At 43.3% G+C, this 23143-nt stretch overlaps 2 protein-coding genes across 9 annotated transcripts in view; both read left to right on the top strand.

The window, feature by feature from the left end:
- The window catches only part of RPGRIP1L (RPGRIP1 like), a 375908-nt gene that overhangs the window by 9986 nt on the left and 342779 nt on the right, over positions 1–23143 (top strand). The window lies entirely within an intron of this gene.
- LOC115096162 (vegetative cell wall protein gp1-like) lies at positions 1695–2522 on the top strand. The gene has a single exon (XM_029610672.1). The coding sequence runs from the start codon at positions 1695–1697 to the stop codon at positions 2520–2522; it is 828 nt and encodes a 275-aa protein (XP_029466532.1).

The raw sequence follows: 23143 nt of genomic DNA, 5'->3' as shown, positions 1-23143 counted from the left end.
GTTCTTCTACAGTAGGGTAGTCCTTCACAGTTAACTTAAATTCCTTCCTAAAGTGGTATCGGCTTTTCTCATAAATCAAGCCATTGATCGTCCTACTTTTTTGATAAATTAACTTTGAATTAAGGTAGCACTAGAAGGACTGCTAGGCTAGCTGTTCCGGTTCTCTCCCTCTCTACCTCTGGGTGAGGGAATCTATACATCTACTTTGGTTATTCCCTCCTACAGCCATTAGTCAGGAAAAATCTGTTTTGTTTTTCTTTAGTTTCCTGTATTAAAAAATCAGAGCAAGTGCAGCTACTGTGTAGTCCTTTTTTCCCTAACACTAAACAAAAAAGTAAACCCATCAACATTTAGCTCATTGTAAAACACAACAAAAAACCAGAGCTAGTGATATATATATGGCATTAAATATGCTGGTATCATAAATCCTGAAATCAATTATTCAAAAGGTCTTGAATAATTGATTATAGAATTTATGATACCAACATATATTTAGTGCCATATATATTACTAGCTCTTTTGGGTTTTTTCTTGTGCTTCCTACTTTTTTCGAAGGCCACATGCTCATGAAGGCAAGAAGGCTTTTCATTTGCTGGACTGTAAGAGAACCTTAGCCTACTATTTAAAAAGGACTCTTCCTCATTGAAAGTCTTCTCAATTGTTTGTTGCCTTTGATCCTAATAGACTAGAAATGGCAGTTGCCAAAAGAACTTTGTCAAATTGATTGTAACACATACTATTATTTGTTGGCTGGTCTACAGATCACACTGTGTCATTGCTCATCAAGTGAGAGCAATGGTGACTTTGGTAGTACACCTAAGGGCTATCTCAATTGAAGACATTTGCAAAGCTGTTCTTGGTTGAATGTGCACATCTTCACATTCCACCATTGTCTGGACAGCATACTGAGTGATGATAATAGTTTGGGACAAGCAGTTTTGTGCAAGTTGTTCACCCAGTACTCCACTCTACTTATGGTACTGGGTTGCTTCTTCTATGACTGCTGTTCTGTGCAACCCTCAGCTTGGGACTTACTACATGTCGTGGCTAATTGAGCCCTGTTTGTCAGTGGAGAAAGCAAATTTGCTTCTCTGTAAACAGGGTTCTCCATAGACAACAGGGCGAATTGGCTATGCTTGGAGAGTTTGACTACTTTGCTAAAGATTGCTAAGCTCTGAAATTGACTGAGAGCCTCATGAGGCAGGGCACACATGGGAACCACCACATATGCTCAGTCATCCTTTAGATATGGATCTTTTTGGCACCGGTAGATGACGTCAGCCATGTGTCATGGCTAATTCATCCTGCTGTTTACCATGAACCCAGTTTTCCCGTTGATAGCAGGGCTGAATTAGCCATGCTGTCATGGGATCTGTCAATCAGGTCCGGGAGGCGGAGCTTTATTAAGCAGAGGTTTGGCTTTTCAGTCTTTGTGGCTGTGCATGTGTTCCCACACAGGAAAGTAACAGATTCTCCTCAGTCTGTTTCTTTCCGTGCGTGGGATCGCACGCAGAGCTCACTTTCTCCTCAGGAAAATGTCGAAGTCGAGATTCAAACGTTGCTGCGGCAAAGTAATGTCAGTCACGGATGGCCATGACTGATGTTACCATTGCCTCGGTGCCAACCACAACGCGGGGGAAGGCGAGTTTTGTACTCGCATGTCCCCTAGGGCCCAGAGACAGCGGGCCTACAAGATGAAGGAGTTGCTCAGCCTTTCGGAGCCATCAGAGGCTCACTCCTCGCCGGGACCTTCAACGATACCCGCTCCCTCTCCCGAAACTTCATCAAGGGGATCTAGACCAAAACATAGGAGACGGTCACCAGCAAGGGATAGACCTCATGTGGCGCCAGTACTTACCCGTCGCCACAAACATTATTCACACCATAAAACCTTTTCACATAAGACTCCAGGATGGGACGTTAACCCCTCTACCTCCATCTCCTCCAGGAGTAAACATCCTAAGGCACCTTCACATAGGTGGGTGATACATCTAACATCTTCTAATGCATCCACCTCTTCAAGCACCTCTTCTAGAGGAACAAGAGATAAACCTCACAAACCAAAGCACGTCCCACCTTCATTGCCTCCGCCAATTCCGGCAGAGCCGAGACCACATCTTTCACCAAACCATACCGGTAAATCTATCATGCCTCCTAAAACGAAAGAGGCTTTTTGGCAGCTATCGCAGTCTCTAGCGGGTTTCTATGAGACCCTAGAAGCCTCCTTCAAAATGACAAATCAACCATCGACAAGTTCCAGAGAACCGAGTGTCCGTCTATCAAGAGAACCGTCTGTAGAACCTCCATCACCAGTACCAGACCGGCCACATTCTCCAGTTACAAAACAGGACACACCTGTGGATTCCACATCTCCACCAACATCTCCGTCATCCTCGACGGGGTTCCCTTCGGATCCACAGGAACAACCACAAGAACCATATTCTCCGCCAGAAGATCTCTCATACCCAAGATTCTTAGAGAAGCCAGGTACCATCTTACATTTAGATGTGCAAAAGGAATAAGATCCTAGTTCAGAGACCTTGGGTCTTCTCAAGATATTTGATGTTCCAGGAGAACCCACTTCTTTATCACCACAAGAGTTACTGCATAGTGTTCTTCAAAAATCCTGGGAAACCCCGCACTCTCTCACGGTGGTCTCACGGAAAACCGACATTAAATTTTGCATGCGGAAAACCTCGCCATACGCGTTACCACAATTATCTCATGCTTCCATAATGGTAGAATCGGCGATGCAATGCTTCAAGAAGTCAAAAACACACTCTTCATACCCACCGACCAAAGACAATAGGTATTTGGACGCATTTGGCAAGAAAATGTACCAGAATGCAATGCTAAAAACCAGAATTATGCATCACCAATTTTATATGGTAGTGTATTTATATGAATGTATCCAAGCCACAAAGGGTATGCTTTCCTCCACGGCAGATCAAACTCCACAGACGCTCCATGATATTGAGGAGTGCTCCCGACACCTCCTCCGTTCAGTATATGAAGGATTTGAAAAATCATCAAGAGCATTGGCGACGGCCATAGCAGCCCGTAGGATGACATGGTTGCGTTCGAGCACCATCAGAGAGGATTTGCACAAAAAATTGGCAAATCTACCGTGTACAGCAGACAACCTATTTTTGACCGGTTTCAGGAGACGATGGGAAAACTAAGACGAAGCTATAGCAGTGCAATCATTACAATCACAACCTGCCTACTCTAGCACACGACGTTATTTCCCATATCATCGTCGATCCTCGTACAACCGTAGACCCTATAGGTCTTATCAATCTTTTCATCAGCAAACATATCCATTGTACCAACGACCACAACAGCAACAACAACATACCCTTCAACGCAGGGGTAAACCTCAAAATCAGAGACAACCAAATCAGCAATCAGCAACTACTGTAAAAATAACTCAGTCTTTTTAAACATACAGCCACCACCACACTTAACGCCACCGGGAAGAATCCACTCTTGCCTAACAGTGTGGGAGCAGATTACTTCAGATCAATGGGTTTTGGAGATAGTACATTAAGGTTATCAATTTCAATTTACAACAAAACCCACATTACCCTACCTTCCCACACTAAAAATTCAGAGATCTCAGTCACAACTAGCGGAGGAGATTGTACTCCTACACAGTCAACAGGCCATCAGGCTAATTTCCCCGAAACACCACAACTCGGGGTTTTACTCCCCATATTTCCTGATACCCAAGAAATCAGGTGGCCTCCACCCTATCCTGGATCTTCGAGAACGCAACAAATTTCTGACCAAAGAAAAATTCAAAATGGTATCCTTAAAGTCAATCCTACCTCTAATTCAACCCAATGACTGGATGTGCTCCATCGACCTGAAGGATGCATACACTCACATTCCAATCCATCCATCCTCTTGGCGTTACCTATGTTTTCGGTACAAGCATCAGCACTACCAATACAAAGTGCTCCCCTTTGGACCTTCGGCTGCACCCAGGGTGTTCACCAAATGCATGGTAGTGGTGGTGGCTCATCTCAGACAACAGGGTATGACAATCTTTCCAAATCTGGACGACTGGCTAATAAAAGCCTCGACCCCGGATATATTGATCGCTCATCTCCGAAGAGTAATACAGTGCTTACAAGCCTTAGGACTAGTGATCAATTTCCAAAAATCACATCTGCAACCAACACAGAAACTGCAGTTTATAGGAGCATGCCTGGATACCACTCGGAGCAGAGCATACCTCCCATCGGAACGAATAACACAGCTATGTCAACTTCTTTATCTCTTGCACAACACTCAAAGACCCTCAGCGAGACAAGTTCTAGTAGTCTTAGGTCACATGGTGGCAGCCAGTTTTACAGTTCCCAATACCAGACTACACATGAGACGTCTACAGTGGGGATTAAAACGACAATGGAAACAACACACACAACCGTTAACACAGAAAATATCACTAACAGCCGAGATGAAGGAGGACATAACATGGTGGCTCTTACATTCCACCCTTTCCAAGGGAGCACTATTCAGTCCTCCTCCTCACAATGCAGTCCTAACCACAGACGCATCTCGCAAGGGGTGGGGAGCGCATCTTGAGATCTACGAAACGCAAGGATTATGGACAATCGCAGAGCAGACCCTGCAGATAAATTTGTTGGAATTCAGAGCAATTCGAAAGGCTTTACAAGTTTTTCAAGACTACCTCAAAGGTCGCAGAGTCATGATATACACGGACAACCAAGTAGCAATGTTTTACATCAACAAACAAGGAGGGTCCGGTTCATGGTCCCTCTGCAAAGAGACCTTGATCATATTCGAACATGCGCATCAACATTGCATACATCTACAAGCGACCTACCTTCTGGGAGTGGCAAACACAAGAGAGGACAGGTTAAGCCGAATTTTTCATCCCCACGAATGAAAACTCAATGCAGAGATAGCCCAAAACATCTTAATGCAATGGGGAACACCTTCGATAGATCTCTTTGCAATGGAGATCAACGCTCAAGTTCCAAACTTTTGCTTGATACGTCCCAGTCAACTCAGGATATCACAGGATGCCTTCCTCATCTCGTGGAAGATAGGCCTCCTGTATGCCTTTCCTCCCATTTCACCTATAACAAGGACAATTCAAAAGCGCATAGCAGACAAAGCTCAAATGATACTAATATAGCTCCAGCCTGGCCCAGACAACCATGGTACAGTTTCCTTCTCTGACTATCTCTCAAAGAACCAATACGTCTACCGAACCATCCAGATTTTCTACTACAGGATCAGGGGACGCTTCTACACCCGTTACACTCATCTCTCCATTTGACAGCATGGAGACTGAACGGCTCTTTTTAACAGAACAAGGAGTTTCCGCTTCCACACAATTCATTTTGTTAGAATCCAGGAAACTCTCAACAAGAAGGAATTACAACTACAAATGGAAACGATACTCTACTTGGTGCATATCACCAGTAGACTGTCCACTGGAAAAACTCATGGATTATCTTCATACACTGTACACAACTGGACTAGCCACATCTTCCATTAGAGTTCATCTCAGTGCCATAGGGGCATATCATAGACCGATAAATAATATCCCGATATCTAATCACCCTTTATTATCTCGTTTCATCAAAGGTTTAACTCATCTTCGTCCTCCAGTTTCAAAATCTCCAGTTCCATGGAATATCAACATAGTTCTGGAACAACTCATGCTTTTCCCTTTCAAACCCATGGACTCAGCACATATAAAGTAACTTACTTGGAAAGTAGTGTTTCTAGTAGCAGTAACATCAGTTAGACGAGTCAGTGAATTACAGGCCTTAGTCCATTATTCTCCATACTTGCAGTTTTATCACCAAAAAGTAGTTCTCAGAACTCACCCATCTTTCTTACCGAAGGTGGTTTCACAGTTCCATCTCAATCAAAATATAGAACTACCAATCTTTTTCCCTAAACCTCACTCCAATGATAGGGAAAAGTTACTCCATTCGCTAGACTGTAAAAGAGCACTAGCTTACTACAAAGAAAGAACAAAATCGGATTCACGAACTTCTCAACTATTTGTATCTTTTGATCCAAAAGCACCTGGACTTCCAGTAACCAAACATACCATCTCTAGCTGGATAGAACAATGCATACAATTTTGCTACAACAAACAGAAATTACATCTATCTTCTATTCCCAAAGCTCACCAAGTCAGAGCAATGGCGACGTCATGGGCACACCTTCAAAACGTACAACCCATAGATATTTGTAAGGCAGCTACATGGTCTTCACTCCATACCTTCACATCACACTACTGCCTTAATCAACAAGCAACCACGGATGCAAAGATAGGGCAAGCAATCCTGCACTCTCTACCCTCTGATGCACGGTGACTTCCACACTACTACAGATCACATTTAACCATACATATCACAAATAACGTGATCGGGAGCTTGGGACTCCCATGACAGCATGGCTAATTCAGCCCTGCTATCAACGGGAAAAAGCAAGTTTGCTTACCGTAAATGGTGTATCCGTAGATAGGATGAATTAGCCATGCTGACCTGCCCTCCTCCCTGACAGTCACCGTCTCTCCGACTCAACTACAGCTTTATCACAGACTGAGGAGAATCTGTTATTTTCCTGCGCGGGAACACTAACGCAGCCGCAGAGACTGAAAAGCCAAACCTCTGCTTAATAAAGCTCCGCCTCCCGGACCTGATTGACAGATCCCATGACAGCATGGCTAATTCATCCTGCTATCTACAGAAACACCGTTTACGGTAAACAAACTTGCTTTTACAGGTAAGCAAACTTTTACTAGTGGTGAAATTTTACTTTTATCCGCCTCTGCCTTTTGATGCATTTTTGCCCATGTTTATTTAGAGTAGTGGTTCTCAACCTTTTTTATGTTTGGACACACCTGACAGATAATGCTGACATGTGTGATACACTGAATACATGCCCGTCACGGAGCTAACTGTAAACCTATACTTTATGTCCACAGGAACCCCTCTGTCCCCCCAACAAAGGGTGCAGAGCAGAACTAGAATATTTCCCCACACAACATGCCTTACAAAGAAGATATTCAGTAATACAACATAAACACCTTCTACTACCAGGTGCATTGTACAATACAAAACCTGAAGGAAAAAAAAAACACTCAGCAAATGTGTAGCAAACCATAGCAGCACTAACTCTGAGGACTCAAATAGCAGTATGCCTACCTATGAAAAGGCAACATTGTACCACCAATGCATGGCCTATTGAGAAAACACAACTAATACGATTTTTACTAGCATGCAGGCATTTGTATCATACCTTACCTCGGACACACACACACAGAACTGACCATCAAATACAGAATAAAAGATCACAAATGAGGCAAAAACTGGAATGGAAACCCAAAAAGCTACTCTGCATGCAGTATAAACTGGAGAAACAAAAATATATTTCTTCTGCACTAAACAAAATACAAAAATAGAAGAAATGCACAGTGGAAAAAGGTAAACAGTGGTTTTCCATCGATAAGCAGGACATTTAGCCATGCTTGCTAGGTGACGTCATCCATGATGTCACGAAGGCGGAGCTTACTCTCTTAGCTCGAAGAGCTTTGAAGTGCGTATGACCTCAGCTTTCTGCACTCGTCGAGCTTCTCAGTTTTTGTTTTCCGCGGTACTGCATGGACATGTGGCTACTCTCTTCATCTCCTCAGAAAACAAAATCGAAGACTTTCGACGAAGAAAGAATTCAATGATGCCTAAAAGTCCAGGATTCAAGTATTGCTCGTGCGGTAACATCATGTCGGTGACAGGGCATAATTATTGCTATTTATGCCTCTGTCCTGACCATGATCAGGCCGCATGCAGGGACTGCGGCAGAATGTCCCCCGCGAGCAAGAAGACAGAGAGCACAGAAAATGGAGAGGCTGAGGCACTCATATGCCCCCTCTCCAGCTGATGAGAGATCAACAAAGTCCTCTCCGGACAAACAAAAGCCCCGGTCCGAGACTTCTCGACGCGTCATTTGGCCTCTGAGGGCCGTGCGCCGAAAATTGCGTCGGCAACCACGCATCATATGTCGAGCGCCGCACCAGATACGACACATATGACGCATGTTTCGTTAAAACCTGCATCGCTTCAATCTACTCTGCCTCGTATGACGCAATCACATGCGTCGACACCAGCAAAGGCGTTGATATCCGAGACGCATCCAAAAAGTTAACGACGCAATCAACTCATAAACATAAGAAGCCTTCTCACACTCAACCAGAGAAGCCAAATACAGCCCCTAAGCCGCAAGATACACCACGTAAGCCATCATCTAAAACGAAACATGTTACACCTCCATCTGGGGCACCGTCTTCAACTAGATCTGCTCTTCAACACCCTAAATCTCCGCTCGGGGATCACCACTCTCCTTCGTCAATATTATCTGATATTATAATTGACAAACCAGCGGGAGGTTGGGACTCATCACCAGATTTTGTTTCTCTTCCTAAACAATCAAAAAAGAGACCAAGATCTCCTCACTTACCATGTCCTAAAACGCCTGTTAAACGATCCAAAAAGTCTGCCAAAATACCAGACCAACCTCACTGCCCGACAGCTCAATGTCTCAAATCACTACGCTGTTACACACCTTTTTCCAAGGATTACCACCAGATCCTAACCTTTTACTGCCGGATCCCCAAGATCCTGCACACCACATGTTTCTCCTTCTTCACCTCTCCACAACACTCCAATTCTCCTGCATCATCCATACACACGATCTCCCAGGATCTCTCTCCCTTGTTATCTCCAGGAAGTTCAATGGGTATTCCATCGGACTCTCCACAAGATCTCCCCCAGCCTACTTCACCGCCGGAAGATCTCAATTATGCTAAATTTCTTGACAAGCTGGTTTTAGCTCTCAATATAGAAAATCAGAAACTTCCAGACCCAAGATCTGAGGTGATGGGGATTCTTCAAATACTGGATGTCCCGGCTGAGCCAATTGCTCTACCTCCTCATCAAATTTTAGAGGGCCTTATGGACAAGCTTGGGATACTCCACACCTTCTCACCCCGATCTCCAAAAAACTGGATTTAAAATATAGGATGCAGAAGATCTCTTATTATTCGAATGTGCAGGTTCCTCACAATTCGATAGTGGTAGAATCTGCAATGAAAAGGGCCAACAAAAATAGGCTATATAACACACCTCCAGGAAAAGATAATAAACTGTTGGATGACTTTGCAAAAAAGGTTTATCAAAACTCAATGCTCAATTCCCGCATTAACCATCATCAGTTTTACATCATACAGTATTTAACTACTCAACAACTACAACCCTTGCTCACCACCTCGTATGGGAATTCTCCACTACCTCAGCCTTTCCTGGATCTCCAAGAAGGTTTACGTCATTTGTTGCGGACAGCGTATGAAGCGTTCGATACATCTGCAAGGTCATCAGCGATCTCAATCTCAGCTAGACGTCTAGCATGGCTCCGGGCCAGCAGTATAAGAGACGACGTTCATGACCGACTAGCAAATTTACCATGCAGGCCGGACAATCTCTTTGGAGAAAAACTCAGAAAGACCATCTCTTTAATTAAAGAACAGAATATAGCAGTCCAATCTTTAGCGACTCCTTTAGAGACGCCTTCTACCTCTAGGTGTTACTTCAGTCAGTATAAAAGAGATTACTACTATCGCAGACCATATCGCTATTATCCACCCTACCAATCCAATTATAGACAACAGCCTTTCCAACCACAAAGACCTCAGTATCAAATGCAAGGACAGAGACTACATCAGAGGCCCCAGAGGCATCAATAAACTCCAGCTTCTCAGCAGCCACCTAAGCAGTCTTTTTAAATCCACTTGCCACAACAGCAGTTCAGGTAGGGGGGAGACTATCTGTTTTTAATTATATTTTTAATATTTTTTAATGTAAATTATTAATTTGTACTATTTATTTATTTTATAGCCCCTGAAGCAGCCCCTTGATGGGCGAAACTCAGGCCTAGAGTCGGGCAATTAATAAACAGATTTTCAAAGGACTGTCGGCTATTCCTTGTTTTGATTCCTCCGTCCTGCCTACCGGGACTTGCAAACACAAGAGCAGACATACTAAGCCGAGTTTTCCACCCACACGAGTGGTCACTCAAACAAACGGAAGCAGACAAGATCTTTGCGAACTGGGGTACTCCAGAGATAGACCTATTTGCATCAGAAGAGAATCGGAAGGTAGAGAAATTTTGTTCTCTTCTTCCCAGCATACATAGGACGTCACAGGATGCTTTCCTGATTCTGTGGGGAAGGGGCCTTCTATATGCCTTTCCTCCCATACCACTAATCTCACCCACAGTCCAGAAATGTATTGCAGACGGAGCGGATTTAATCCTAATAGCTCCTGCATGGCCGAGATAACCATGGTATACCTATCTTCATCTTTCAATCAATCCTCCAGTACCACTACCCAAGGACCCATTCCTCCTTTCGCAGGACAGAGGGACTCTAATTCACCCCATGCAGTCCTCCCTTCACTTGACGGCATGAAGATTGAACGGCAAATATTGAGCTCACTGGATCTCTGCCCAAACATAGTGGACATTCTTATTGCATCAAGAAAACCTTCCACCAGGAGAAATGATGCTTTCAAACGGAAACAGTACTCGAAATGGTGCGACTTTCAAAAAATCAACCCCTTTTCTTATCCTCCAAAATCACTATTGACTTATCTGCATAGTTTAACCCTTTCCGGGCTAGCAGTAACATCCATCAGAGTTCACCTTAGTGCTATAGCGGCTTATCATGTCACATGTAATGGCTGCTCCATCTCTTCCCATCCTTTGATTTCCAAATTTATGAGGGGCTTGCTTCATCTGCACCCATTTTTTAAAAAACCAGTAGTTCCATGGGATATTAATCTGGTACTCGAAGCGTTGATGAATCCACCTTTTGAACCCATGTCATCCTCTTTACTAAAATTCTTAACCTGGAAAGTTCTTTTCCTAGTAGCCATTAATTCTGCAAGAAGGATAAGTGAACTACAAGCACTAGTAATACATTTTCCATATCTTCAATTTCTCCATGATAAAGTAGTAGTATGATCTCATCCTTCCTTTCTACCAAAGATAGTATCTGCTTTTCACTTGAACAAAACAATATCTTTACCAGTTTTTTGCCCGAAAACACCTTCTGACGATCGACAAAAACTTCTTCATACCTTGGACTGTAAAAGAGCTTTAGCCTATTACAAAAACATGACTGACCCAATCAGACATTCCTCTCTATTGTTTGTTTCCTTCAACCCAAACAACCCAGGTCAGCCGGTATCGAAGCGGACACTTTCTAAGTGGCTTACCGCTTATATCCAATACTGCTATTCAAAGAAATCAATACCTCTGACCGGTCCAGTTAAAGCTCATCAGATCAGAGCGACTGCAGCTTCCATTGCACATATCCAGGGAGTGCCAATCCAAGACATTTGTAGGGCAGCAACCTGGTCTTCCATTCACACATTTATGTCACACTACTGCCTTGATCAGCAATCTGCAACAGATTCCTCATCTCTGCAATACTACAAACTGTTTCAAAGCCTTAATGGCTGTCCACATTCCATAGGTTGCAAAAAAAAAAAAAAAAAAAAGTACAATATCCTCTCTACACCCTATTAGCTTGGGACTCCCAGCATACATGGCTAAATGCCCTGCTTATCGACGGAAAAAAGCAAGTTTGCTTACCGTAAACTGTGTTTTCCGTAGACAGTAGGGAATTTAGCCATGCATTCTCTCCCACCTCCCTGGACATCTATCCGTCATGGCAACATCTACACCAACACTTAGCTTGGAAAACCAACTGAGGAGAAGCTCGAGGAGCGCAGGAAGCCAAGGTCATGCGCACTTCAAAGCTCTTCGAGCTAAGAGAGTAAGCTCCGCCTTCATGACAACACGGATGACACACCCAGCATGCATGGCTAAATTCCCTGCTATCTACGGAGAACACCGTTTACGGTAATCAAACTTGCTTTTCTTGCTTTCTTACTCCCCTTTCATCATCCTCACTTCTCCCAATTACTCCTTTTCAATCATCCCCTCACACTTACATCCCTGCCCAGCATTCCTGAACCCTCCCTCGCATCCTCTTCCCTGTGTTCCCTCCCTCCCCTGCTTGACTCTTTATCCACCTCCTTGTTTCCCCTTCCTTGCCCAGCTATCCTGACCCCTGTTTTCCACCCCTTAGTGCTTGCTATCTCTCACACACACCAGTCAGCCCTTCTACTAGTTTCTCTCTCACATATCAGTCACCCCCCGACCAATCTCTCTCTCACACACCAGTCAGCTCCCAACCAGTGTCTGTGTGTCTCTCTCTCACTCACTCACTCACTAACACACCACACACAAAAATTGAACTGGAAATCACAACAAGGCCGATTGTATTATACAGTGAAACAATGGAAAAACAGAAACATCATCATTCCTTATAAAACATCAAGCAATACAATCAAGAGATATAGAACATTCATAATATTAAAACCATACTAATAAAAAGAATAAATATCAAAACAGCTGATGAGCATCCAAAAACTTAAAACTCAAGTAAATTTGTTTTAATATTTCTCAAACACAGCACACATATAACACCCAAAAATTTAAAATAATGGTTATAAACTCTCCCGCTCTCCAACCCTGGAATCTTTTGATTTCTAATCACCTAAAGATTGTTGTGGATTGGGGGTAAGTATGCCATGCAAACTTTATCCTCTCTCTCATACAAACACACAGTGTTACTCTCTTTCTCTCATACAATCACAGGCTCAAAGAGACGAGCTCTCTGTCTCTTATAAGCACATAGGCTGTCATTCTTATACACATGCAGGCTCACACACATGTGGGTTCTCTGTCTCATATGTATGCAGGCTTTCTTACACACACACGTGAGTCCTCTGTCTCTCATACTCATGCATACTCTCACATACACATGTGGGCGCTCAATCTCTCATACACAGGCAGGATCTCCCACACACGTGGGCTTTCTGTGTGTCATACATAAGCAGGATTGCTGCCTCTGATACACATGCACGCTATCTTTCATACACATGCAGGTTCTCCCCCCACATATACACACACACACACAAGCTCTCACTCATATCCTCTCCCACACACACAGAGCCTCATCTTCAGCCACTGCCAGTCTCCTTCAGCTGCCAGGATGGGATGCCATGGTGGCCCTCTCATCCTTCAGCCGCAGTTGAGATGGGATGCTGCGCCGGTCTTCTTCTCCTTCAGCTGCTGCAGGGGTGGGATACCACATCTGTCATTCTTCATGCTTCTTCCGGTGTCAGGCAGTGCTGATATGGTGGTATCACGGTCCACTCAGGCCCACCTGTGGCTATGCCACTGGTTAGCATTTTGCATAGGATATGCACTGCCAGTCCAGGGAGGAAGGGGAATTATGTCAGCTGCTGTGTCCTGCCCAAGCTTCTGGCAGCGAGTGAACTACAGCCGCCCGCAACACACTTTCCCGGCGCTTTGCGATACACCAGTTGAGAACCACTGATCTAGAGAGTATTTACTCACAGCAGTACACTGAACAGGCACATCAAGGATTGATAGTTACTATTTTGCTGTCTGTCCTTCCTACAATAGCTGATCTTGATGTCTTTGATATAAAGGTGAGGTTAGTTGTTTTTAGTTGTTTTTTTATTTTATTGACCATTGACTGTAATCTGATTTTAACTATGTACACTGCTTTGAACATATGACTAGAAATAGGTCCATTCTTCAGTGAATAATCGGTTCTGTTTAAAAATGTTTGCCAACCATCCAGGATTTTCCTGGAGTCTAGGACTCTGTTATGAGCAACCCCTGAAGGAGTCTTACAGGGATTATCAAGAAAAATGTAGCAAAAGGTGAATTGTATTTATCTTGGCTTTGCTTTTGTTTCCTGTTTTTCAGGAAACTTGAGAATATGTGAATCTATTGTTTTGCCACCCTTTTTGATTAATAAATGGAAAATTGGTAGGACTTTTTTTTTTTTTTTTTAAGGAAATTCACATTTGTGGAAAAATCCAAAGTAGATCCACCATAGACTTGAAAGATCTACTTCAGAGTTTCTCCAGATTTGTTGACAAGAAGTAGATGGATATTCCCAGTGGATCTTGGGAGAATTCGCTTTTCCTGTTGATTTAACTTCAAAGAAGTGTTCCATGTTTTTTTTTTAACTACTATTGCTGCTACTATTACTAATAATAATAATCACTTCTATAGCACTATTCAATGTGTACAGTGCTGTACAAAACACATACGAGACATTCCCTGCTTCAGCAGAGTTTACAGTCTAATCAAAACAAACATACAGGGCAAAGGAAACTTTGGTAATTTCATTTATTAAAAAAAATAGTTAAAATCAATAAAGCTGTAAGCAGGATAATTGGGGGATACGATTTAAAAGTAGTCTCAAAAAGAAGGTTTTTTTGGCTGAATTTGAATAAGGCAAGAAAGGGAGCATCACATAGCAACTTAGGAAGATCATTCCAAGCATATGTAGCCAGGTGGAAAGATCAGAGATAGGAATTGGCAGTAGAGGCGTGACTTGATGAGTGGAGTTCACGAAGAGGGGTATAAAGAGAAGATAGGTGGTAAGGAGCTGCAGAGTGAAGACTCTTGTGGGTGATTAAGAGGAGATTAAATTGTATGCGGGAATAGATAGGGAGCCAATGTAGTGACTTAAGAAGGGGGTTATATGGGTGTAGCAATTTTGGCGAAAGAGAAGTCACACAACTGAATTTTGGATACATTATAGTGAACAATGATGGTTCACTGGGATACCTATAAGGAGCAAGTTGCAGTATTCTAAATGGGTGGTAAGGAGAGAATGGATAAGTGTTCAGACTGTTGCTAGTTGGAAAACAATGCACAAAAAGCAAATAGGAAGTAAAGTGCCACAGAAAGCAACACATTTTTCCTTGACTTGTTTTAGCTGCAATATACAGTACAAATGCTTAAATAATAAACCTCAGAGTAGAAAAAAATAAAATAACTAACCAAACAAAATTCCACTCTCAAAACACTGACATAACGCACCCAGTATTATTTCTGACGACTGTCATAAAGAGATGTCACAGCACCATGCAATGAGCTTATAAGTTGCTAATCACGTCTGTGGTATAATCATTGGGAAACGCTGAACTTTGAGCCCTTCAGACATATTGCTGAGATTCACTTCCATCCCCCAGCACCAATGTTCCTTCTAATTTTTAAAGGCTACGTGCGCAATAATTTTCTTTTGTGCAACTTTTTATCAGCTAAGTTAAAATTTGTGCGTTACAAGCTAGTATAATGCAAATAATATCAGGATTTGTTGTGTGCATTATGTTTTTCCATTGCGCAGGATTCATGACCTACATGCAAGTGCACAACTTAGAAGGAATAGTTCCCGGCACAGTGACTTATATTTCAAAATACTGGACCAGTGTCAGGTCTTACTGTAATAAAGAAGAGGATTTCCTAGCATGTAGCCAGATGGACTGAGGACCAGTGGGTTATGTGCTCTTCTGCTAGCAGATGGGAGACGGAGTCAGATTTCAAAGCTGACGTCACCCTAGATATACCCTTGCAGTGACCTCAGCTCCTCAGTATCTCTCATCTCCTAGCAGATTTATTTATTTATTTATTTATTTGTCGTGTTTTGTATACCGTCTTTCAGTTTCGCCATCAGAACGGTTTACAGCATTTGGTACGAGTTAATTAAATACATCAGTTTTAAATCGGTTAGTTAAATGCATCAGTTAGTTAAGTACATCGATTTTATAGTTTTGTGCATTGCTATGGTTAGTTGGTGTAGCATGTGCTTGTACACGTTAGGGGGGGGGGGTTTACAGGATGAGGTACTTGGGTAGGGAAGGAACTGGGATGGGTCAATTTGGTGATTAGTGAAACAGGTTTCCAAGGTTGAGAATATGGGTAGGAAGCGTTGGGTAAGCGTTTTTAGGCACTTCAGTTCAAAGCAAGGTCTTCGAGATTTGCGTGGACGTTGATATGATGTTCGAGATTTGAGTGGACGTTGATATGGTGTTACTCATGGGATGGACGGTTGCTTCTTGCTGCTGGTGTGCGTAGGTGTCTGGCACTGTGGTTGATGGTGTGTGTTTGTGTAGACTTTGGTGAACAGCCAGGTTTTCAGTTCTTTTTTGAAGGTTTTTAAGTTGGATTGAGTTCTTATTTTGATTGGGAGTGAGTTCCATAGTGAGGGGCTGGCGATGGATATAGCTCTGTCACGGGTTGTGTTTAGTTGTGTGGTTCTGGTGGGAGGGATTTTGAGGAAGCCTTTATTCTTTGAGCGTAAGTTTCGTTTTGGAGCATGTAGTTCTATGGTTTTGCTTAGCCAGTTGGAATGTTGCCCTGTGATTAGTTTATGCAGAATTGTTAGTCACTATCCTACACACTAGCACAGTGTTAGGAAAATTACAGCAAGAAGACAAAATTACCTTAAAGAAGATCGAGCTCCGCTCTCCTGCGGTGATACCTAAGGGTCCCTCCCCCAGTTGAGAATTCCTGAGGTGATTTCCGATATCGCTTAGAGGTGTGCCTGGGTCCCGTAGCCGGTTCCCGGCGTGGAACTAGCACCCCGAGTGGCTGAAAGGCAGCGGGTGCATAACAGAGCATGGCGGTGAAGGTCCTCCTTTCTTCCGACGAGGTAAATAGGGATCACCGATCGGGTTGGGCAGCCTTGGTTGGGCTAGACCCCGATCCGTTGCAAGAGTCCACACACATGGAGACCCTCAGAGGGCGCCATCTTACGGGGGAGCATCGGCGCCAACTTCCCTTCACGACCGGCGGTAAGCGCGGGGCAGGCCGGACGGCCGATGCGCCTAACTTGTGCGCACAGCAGCATGCACAATTGAGTGCACTCCGTGTGCATAACTACACACACAGCCGCGCTTACATCTACAAGCATGCATTGAAGCTCATTACCTGTGCGCCTAGACATAGAGTCAATGGCACCGAAGTCCAAGAAGGCCAGAAGGTACTCTCTTTGCACAGCCTGCCACATAAGAGCCGCGCAGCCTGAACTGGAGTCCTACCTGTGTCAGCATTGCAAAGAAGGCTAGGGGGGCCAAAGCCTAGTCCCTTACTGTCTGAGGATAGGTCAGGAACTACTACATACGATAGCTCCCCGGATCTCCACAGAGGGCACATCAGGGGCCCCTTTTCCGACTCCCCCTGGGATTAACATGGACCCAGGGACCTTCTCCTGGTTAGAATTTTTCCAAGGGCCGCAAGCCTTCGTTCAGGCGCAATCAGCCCCGGCTGCGTCCCGGGCTGGACCCCTGCCGGAAGCACAAGATCATCCTGGCCCTACTCGGATGCCTCAAGACATGCCTCGCCTAACCAAGAATTTCCCTGACAAGGGACCTGGACACCTCAGATGATGATGGTGGCTCCCTGGAAGAAGGAGAAATCCCTCCAGGCCTGGAACCATACCGAACCATGCTTTGCTTCTTCCACAGGGATGAATTACCAGCCCTTGTTTCCCAGACTGAAGACTCTGGGTATTCCAGGCACGGACCCTATGGCGGAACCAAAGAAGAACCCCATGGAATCATATAGCTGCGCACCGTCCTCTCCTTCCTACCAAAAGTGGTTTCCGAGTTTCATTTGAACCAGGTCATCTCCCTACCATCTCCGGATGAACATAAGGACTCTGAAGACTCCCGCCTTCTTCGCCATTTAAATATCGGCAGACTCCTGGTGCGATACCTGGAAAGATTGGATCCGATGCGCAAAACGGATTGCCTGTTAGTTCTTCACAGCAGGAAGAAACAAGGAGAAGCAACCTCACGGGCAACCATAGCCCACTGGATCAAGGAAGTAATCAAGGCAGCCTACATAGAGGCAGGAAAGCCTTTACTACTACAGGTTAAGGCTCATTCTACTGGGGCCCAGGCAGTATATTGAGCAGAAACCAAGCTGCTGTTGCCCGCCGAGATCTGTCGGGCGGCGACGTGGTCCTCCCTACACACCTTCTCCAGGTTCTACCACCTGGATGTTAAGGCCCGAGAAGATGCAGCCTTCACAAGGGCAATACTAAGTGGGCCACGGGCACCTTCCGCCCTGTCCGGGAGTAGCTTTTGTACATCCCACTGGTCCTGAGTCCATCTGGCTATACGCTAGGAAATGGAGAAATTACTTACCTGATAATTTAATTTTCCTTAGTGTAGACAGATGGACTCAGCATCCCACCCACAGCTGCCCCAGAGAAGGAGGACCCTGGAAAGCGAAACTCGAGACTAAACAAATACGGGTAAGCCGCTGCCTACCCCTAGTTCAAGACAGCCGCAGTTAGTCTGGTGTCGGCGTTAACTTAGTTGAGTGCACCAGCAGTCTCCAATTTTTGAAACCAGTTGAATCAGTTTAATGAAGTTTAATCAAGTTATGCAAAGATATATATCCACAATGGCTTTTTGAGGAGGATACGGAGAAGCTGAGGTCACTGCAGGGGTATATCTAGGGTGACGTCAGCTTTGAAATCTGACTCCGTCTCCCATCTGATAGCAGAAGAGCACATAACCCACTGGTCCTGAATCCATCTGTCTACACTAAGGAAAACGAAATTATCAAGTAAGTAATTTCTCTATTGGTTTTTGGGTTTTTTTGTAATCTTTTCTGCATTTAAGAAAAATGTTTTTCAAACATCTTGGAGTTTTAAGAAGCTTAAGATAAGTATTTTATTTTTTGTCATTGAAAACATTTTCTTGGACTTTTGGACATTTTGTTATTAAATATTGTTGAATATTTAATTTGTACATTAAAATAATTTTTTAATTCCATCTGATGGATGATTATACCACAGATATGATTAGCAATTTACAAGATATATTGCATGGTGCTGTGACGTCTCTTTATGATGGTCTTTAAAAATAATATCGGGTGTGTTTTGTCAGCATTTTGAGAGTGGAATTTTGTTTGAATATGTATGGGATAAATCTATATTATATTAATCTTATCACATGTTTTTATTTACTGTCAGGCTTCATTGATTCTTCGGTTTTTAGCCTGTTTTCTTTTCTCTCCCGCTTTTCATCTCTGTTGAATTCCCTGTTTCAAAAGAACTCTTTCGGGTTGAGATGGCAAGAAGCAACTTCCTCTTGAACAACCATTGACATTAGTGAAATAGCTGGTGTCTCCTTTTGGCTCTCTCCCTATTCTAGGAGCCATATAGAAATGGCAATTCATACACCTGCCCCAAAACCCATATTCTGAATTATTTACAATAGCACCTGCTATAAACACAGTAACCTGCCTAATAAACACAGTAACTGACTAATTTGATACAATCCAGTGGGAGCACTGAGAGGAGAGGATCACCTTGCTGGTGGCTGTAAGGAATCAATAATTTTTTGCTTGGGACATTGTCTTTTTTAAAAGTATTGGGGCGAAGTTAACTATTTGGGAATATCATTTAGTGTGTTTGTGCTTTTAATAGTCAATAAGGCAGCGAATAAACAGAAGTTAGATTGTTGTATTTTTAAATAGTCAGTCTGTAAGACAGCTAGTAAGCAGAAGTTAGTGTTTGTATATTAAAAAGTAGCCAGAAGCTAGAAATAAGCTAGGAACGGTGTATACCTAAGTAAAAAGGTTGAAAAGTTCTGTTCAGTTACTCACCTTGGAAAGGTGTTGAGGTAGTGTGATTTGGTTTGATTAGGTACCAACATTTGTTAATCAAGAGAGCAGTGAGTCACTCTGGCTAACTAACTGAAGTTAGACTGTTTGTATTTCCCAATCCTCCCACCCCTCACCCACCCATGCCTAGCTCATCCTTTAATTTATAGGCAGGTGCCACTTAAAAAAAAAAATTAAAAAAAACCTTATTGAGAGTTTGATCATTCCCCTCTAGGCCACTACCAGACATATAGTGAAATCACTAATACATTTAAGGGACATTAATTAGACACATTCCTACTCCCATAGCAACCTAAAACTTAAGTAGGAACTAAATAAATTTGAGATGAAGGCAGCAGTCCAGCAGCAAGAGGGGGGCTTCCCAGTCTTTTGCATCGAGTGTCACATGTATGATTTTTCACTCGCCGGTGAGAAATTGTACATGTGCATGCGATGCAAAGAGCTCCTGGCTCTCAGAGAACGAGTCCGATCTCTGGAGGCTAGAGTGGCAGACCTGGAGGAGCTGAGGCAGAAAGAGAAGTATATAGATGAGACCTTCAGGGACATAGTAGCCAAGTCCCAACTTCAGACTGGCAGCCCTGGTGCTACCTTGGAGGAAGGAGGTCTAATGATTGGAGAGCATCAACCTGGTGCAGCAGGAAAGGTCCTGTAGAAAGGACCTGCTCTCCAGGTGATGCATTGTCCTTTCGCACCGAGGATATCTCCCCAAGGCCTACTGCCCAGGAGGGAAGGGTTAGGGTCGGCCGTCATAGTTGGTGATTCGATTATTAGGAATGTAGACAGCTGGGTGTCTGGTGGGCGTGAGGATCACCTGGTAACATGCCTACCTGGCGCGAAGGTGGCGGACCTCACACGTCACCTAGATAGGATTTTAGACAGTGCTGGGGAGGAGCCAGCTGTCGTGGTACATGTGGGCACCAACGACATAGGAAAATGTGGGAGGGAGGTTCTGGAAGCCAAATTTAAACTCTTAGATAGAAAGCTTAAATCCAGAACCTCCAGGGTAGCATTCTCTGAAATGTTCCCTGTTCAACACGCAGGTCACCAGAGGAAGGCAGAGCTCTGGAGTCTCAATGTGTGAATGAGACTCATGGTGCAAGGAAGAGGGATTCAGTTTTGTTAGGAACTGGGGAACCTTTTGGGGAAGGGGGAGTCTCTTCTGAAGGGATGGACTCCACCTTAATCAGGGTGGAACCAGACTGCTGGCGCTAACCTTTAAAAAGGAGATAGAACAGCTTTTAAACTAGAACAAAGGGGAAAGCCGACAGTCGCTCAGCAGCAGATGGTTCAGAGAGAGGTATCTTCAAAGGATACTAATGATGCATTAGAATTAGGGCATCCCGACAGTGAGGTTCCAATAATAAGAAAAGTAGTCCAAGTGCCTGTAACTAAAAACTAACCTGAGCTAAAAAAATTCTAACTTATCCCTATCAATTAAAAAGCAGAATGAAAATACAAACTTTGAAATGTTTGTATGCTAATGCCAAAATTCTTAAGAAGTAAGATGGGAGAATTAGAATGTATAGCAGTGAATGATGACGTAAAATTAATTGGCATCTCAGAGACATGGTGGAAAGAGGACAGTCAGTGAGACAGTGCTATACTGGGGTACAAATTATATCGCAATGACAGAGAGGAGCACCCGGGAGGTGGTGTGGCGCTTTATGTCCGGGATGGCATAGAGTCCAACAGGATAAACATTCTGCATGAGACTAAATGCACAATTGAATCTTTACGGGTAGAAATCCCTTGTGTGTCGGGGAAGACTATAGTGATAGGAGTATACTACTGTCCACCTGGTCAAGATGGTGAGGCGGACAGTGAAATGCTAAGAGAAATTAGGGAAGCTAACCAAATTGGTAGTGTAGTAATAATGGGAGATTTCAATTACCCCAATATTGACTGGGTAAAAGTATCATCGGTACATTCTAGAGATATAAAATTCCTGGATGGAATAAATGACATTTTTATGGAGCAATTGGTTCAGGAACCAACAAGAGAGGGAGCAATTTTAGATCTAATTCTCAGTGGAGCACAGGATTTGGTGAGAGAGGTAACGGTGGTGGGGCCACTTGGCAATAGTGATCATAATATGATCAAATTTGAATTAATGACTTGAAGGGGGACAGTAAGCAAATCCACAGCATTGTGCTAAACTTTCAAAAGGGAAACTTAGATAAAATGTGAAAAATTGTTAAAAAAAAAAAACTGAAAGGAGCAGCTACAAAGGTAAAAAGTGTGCAAGAGGCATGGTCATTGTTAAAAAGAAAAAAAATAAATACCATCCTAGATGCACAATCCAGATGTATTCCACACATTAAAAAAGGTGGAAAGTAGGCAAAACGATTACTGGCATGTTTAAAAGGGGAGGTGAAAGAAGCAATTTTAGCCAAAGATCTTCATTCAAAAATTGGAAGAAGGATCCAACAGAAGAAAATAGGATAATGCATAAATGTTGGCAAGTTAAATGTTAGACATTGATAAGACAGGCTAAGAGAGAATTTGAAAATAAGTTGGCCGTAGAGGCAAAAACTCACAGTTTAAAAATTTATCCGAAGAAAGCCTGTGAGGGAGTCAGTTGGACCGTTAGATGATCGAGGGGTTAAAGGGGCACTTAGAGAAGATAAGGCCATCATGGAAAGATTAAATGATTTCTTTGCTTCGGTGTTAACTGAAGAGGATGTTGGGGAGGTACCCGTACTGGAGAAGGTTTTCATGGGTAATTATTCAGATGGACTGAACCAAATCACGGTGAACCTGGAAGATGTGGTAGGCCTGATTGACAAACTGAAGAGTAGTAAATCACCTGGACTGGATGGTATACACCCCAGTGTTCTGAAGGAACTAAAAAATGAAATTTCAGACCTATTAGTAAAAATTTGTAACCTATCATTAAAATCATCCATTGTACCTGAAGGCTGGAGGATAGCTGATGTAACCCCAATATTTAAAAAAGGGCTCAAGGGTGATCCGGGAAACTACAGACCAGTTAGCCTGACTTCAGCGCCAGGAAAAATAGTGGAAAGTGTTCTAAACATCAGAATCACAGAACATTTAGAAAGACATGGTTTAATGGAACAAAGTCAGCATGGCTTTACCCAAGGCAAGTCTTGCCTCACAAATCTTCAATTTTTTGAAGGAGTTAATAAACATGTGGATAAAGGTGAACCGGTAGATGTAGTGTACTTGGATTTTCAGAAGGCATTTGAGAAAGTTCCTCATGAGAGGTTTCTAGGAAAAGTAAAAAGTCATGTGATATGTGGCGATGTCCTTTTGTGGATTACAAACTGGCTAAAAGACAGGAAACAGAGAGTAGGATTAAATGGACAATTTTCTCAGTGGAAGGGAGTGGGCAGTGGATTGCCTCAGGGATCTGTATTGGGACCCTTACTTTTCAATATATTTATAAATGATCTGGAATGAAATACGACGAGTGAGGAAATCAAATTTGCAGATGATACAAAATTGTTCAGAGTAGTTAAATCACAAGCAGATTGTG

The sequence above is a fragment of the Rhinatrema bivittatum genome, chromosome 7 (assembly GCF_901001135.1).
Source record: "Rhinatrema bivittatum chromosome 7, aRhiBiv1.1, whole genome shotgun sequence".
Lineage (NCBI taxonomy): Eukaryota > Metazoa > Chordata > Amphibia > Gymnophiona > Rhinatrematidae > Rhinatrema > Rhinatrema bivittatum.
The sequence above is the reverse complement of the archived record's forward strand: the minus strand, read 5'-3'. Positions and strand labels throughout refer to the sequence as shown.

Excerpts from the sequence above, each read along its gene's own strand:
- LOC115096162 (XM_029610672.1), top strand. The coding sequence starts at position 1,695 with ATGAAGGAGTTGCTCAGCCTTTCGGAGCCATCAGAGGCTCACTCCTCG.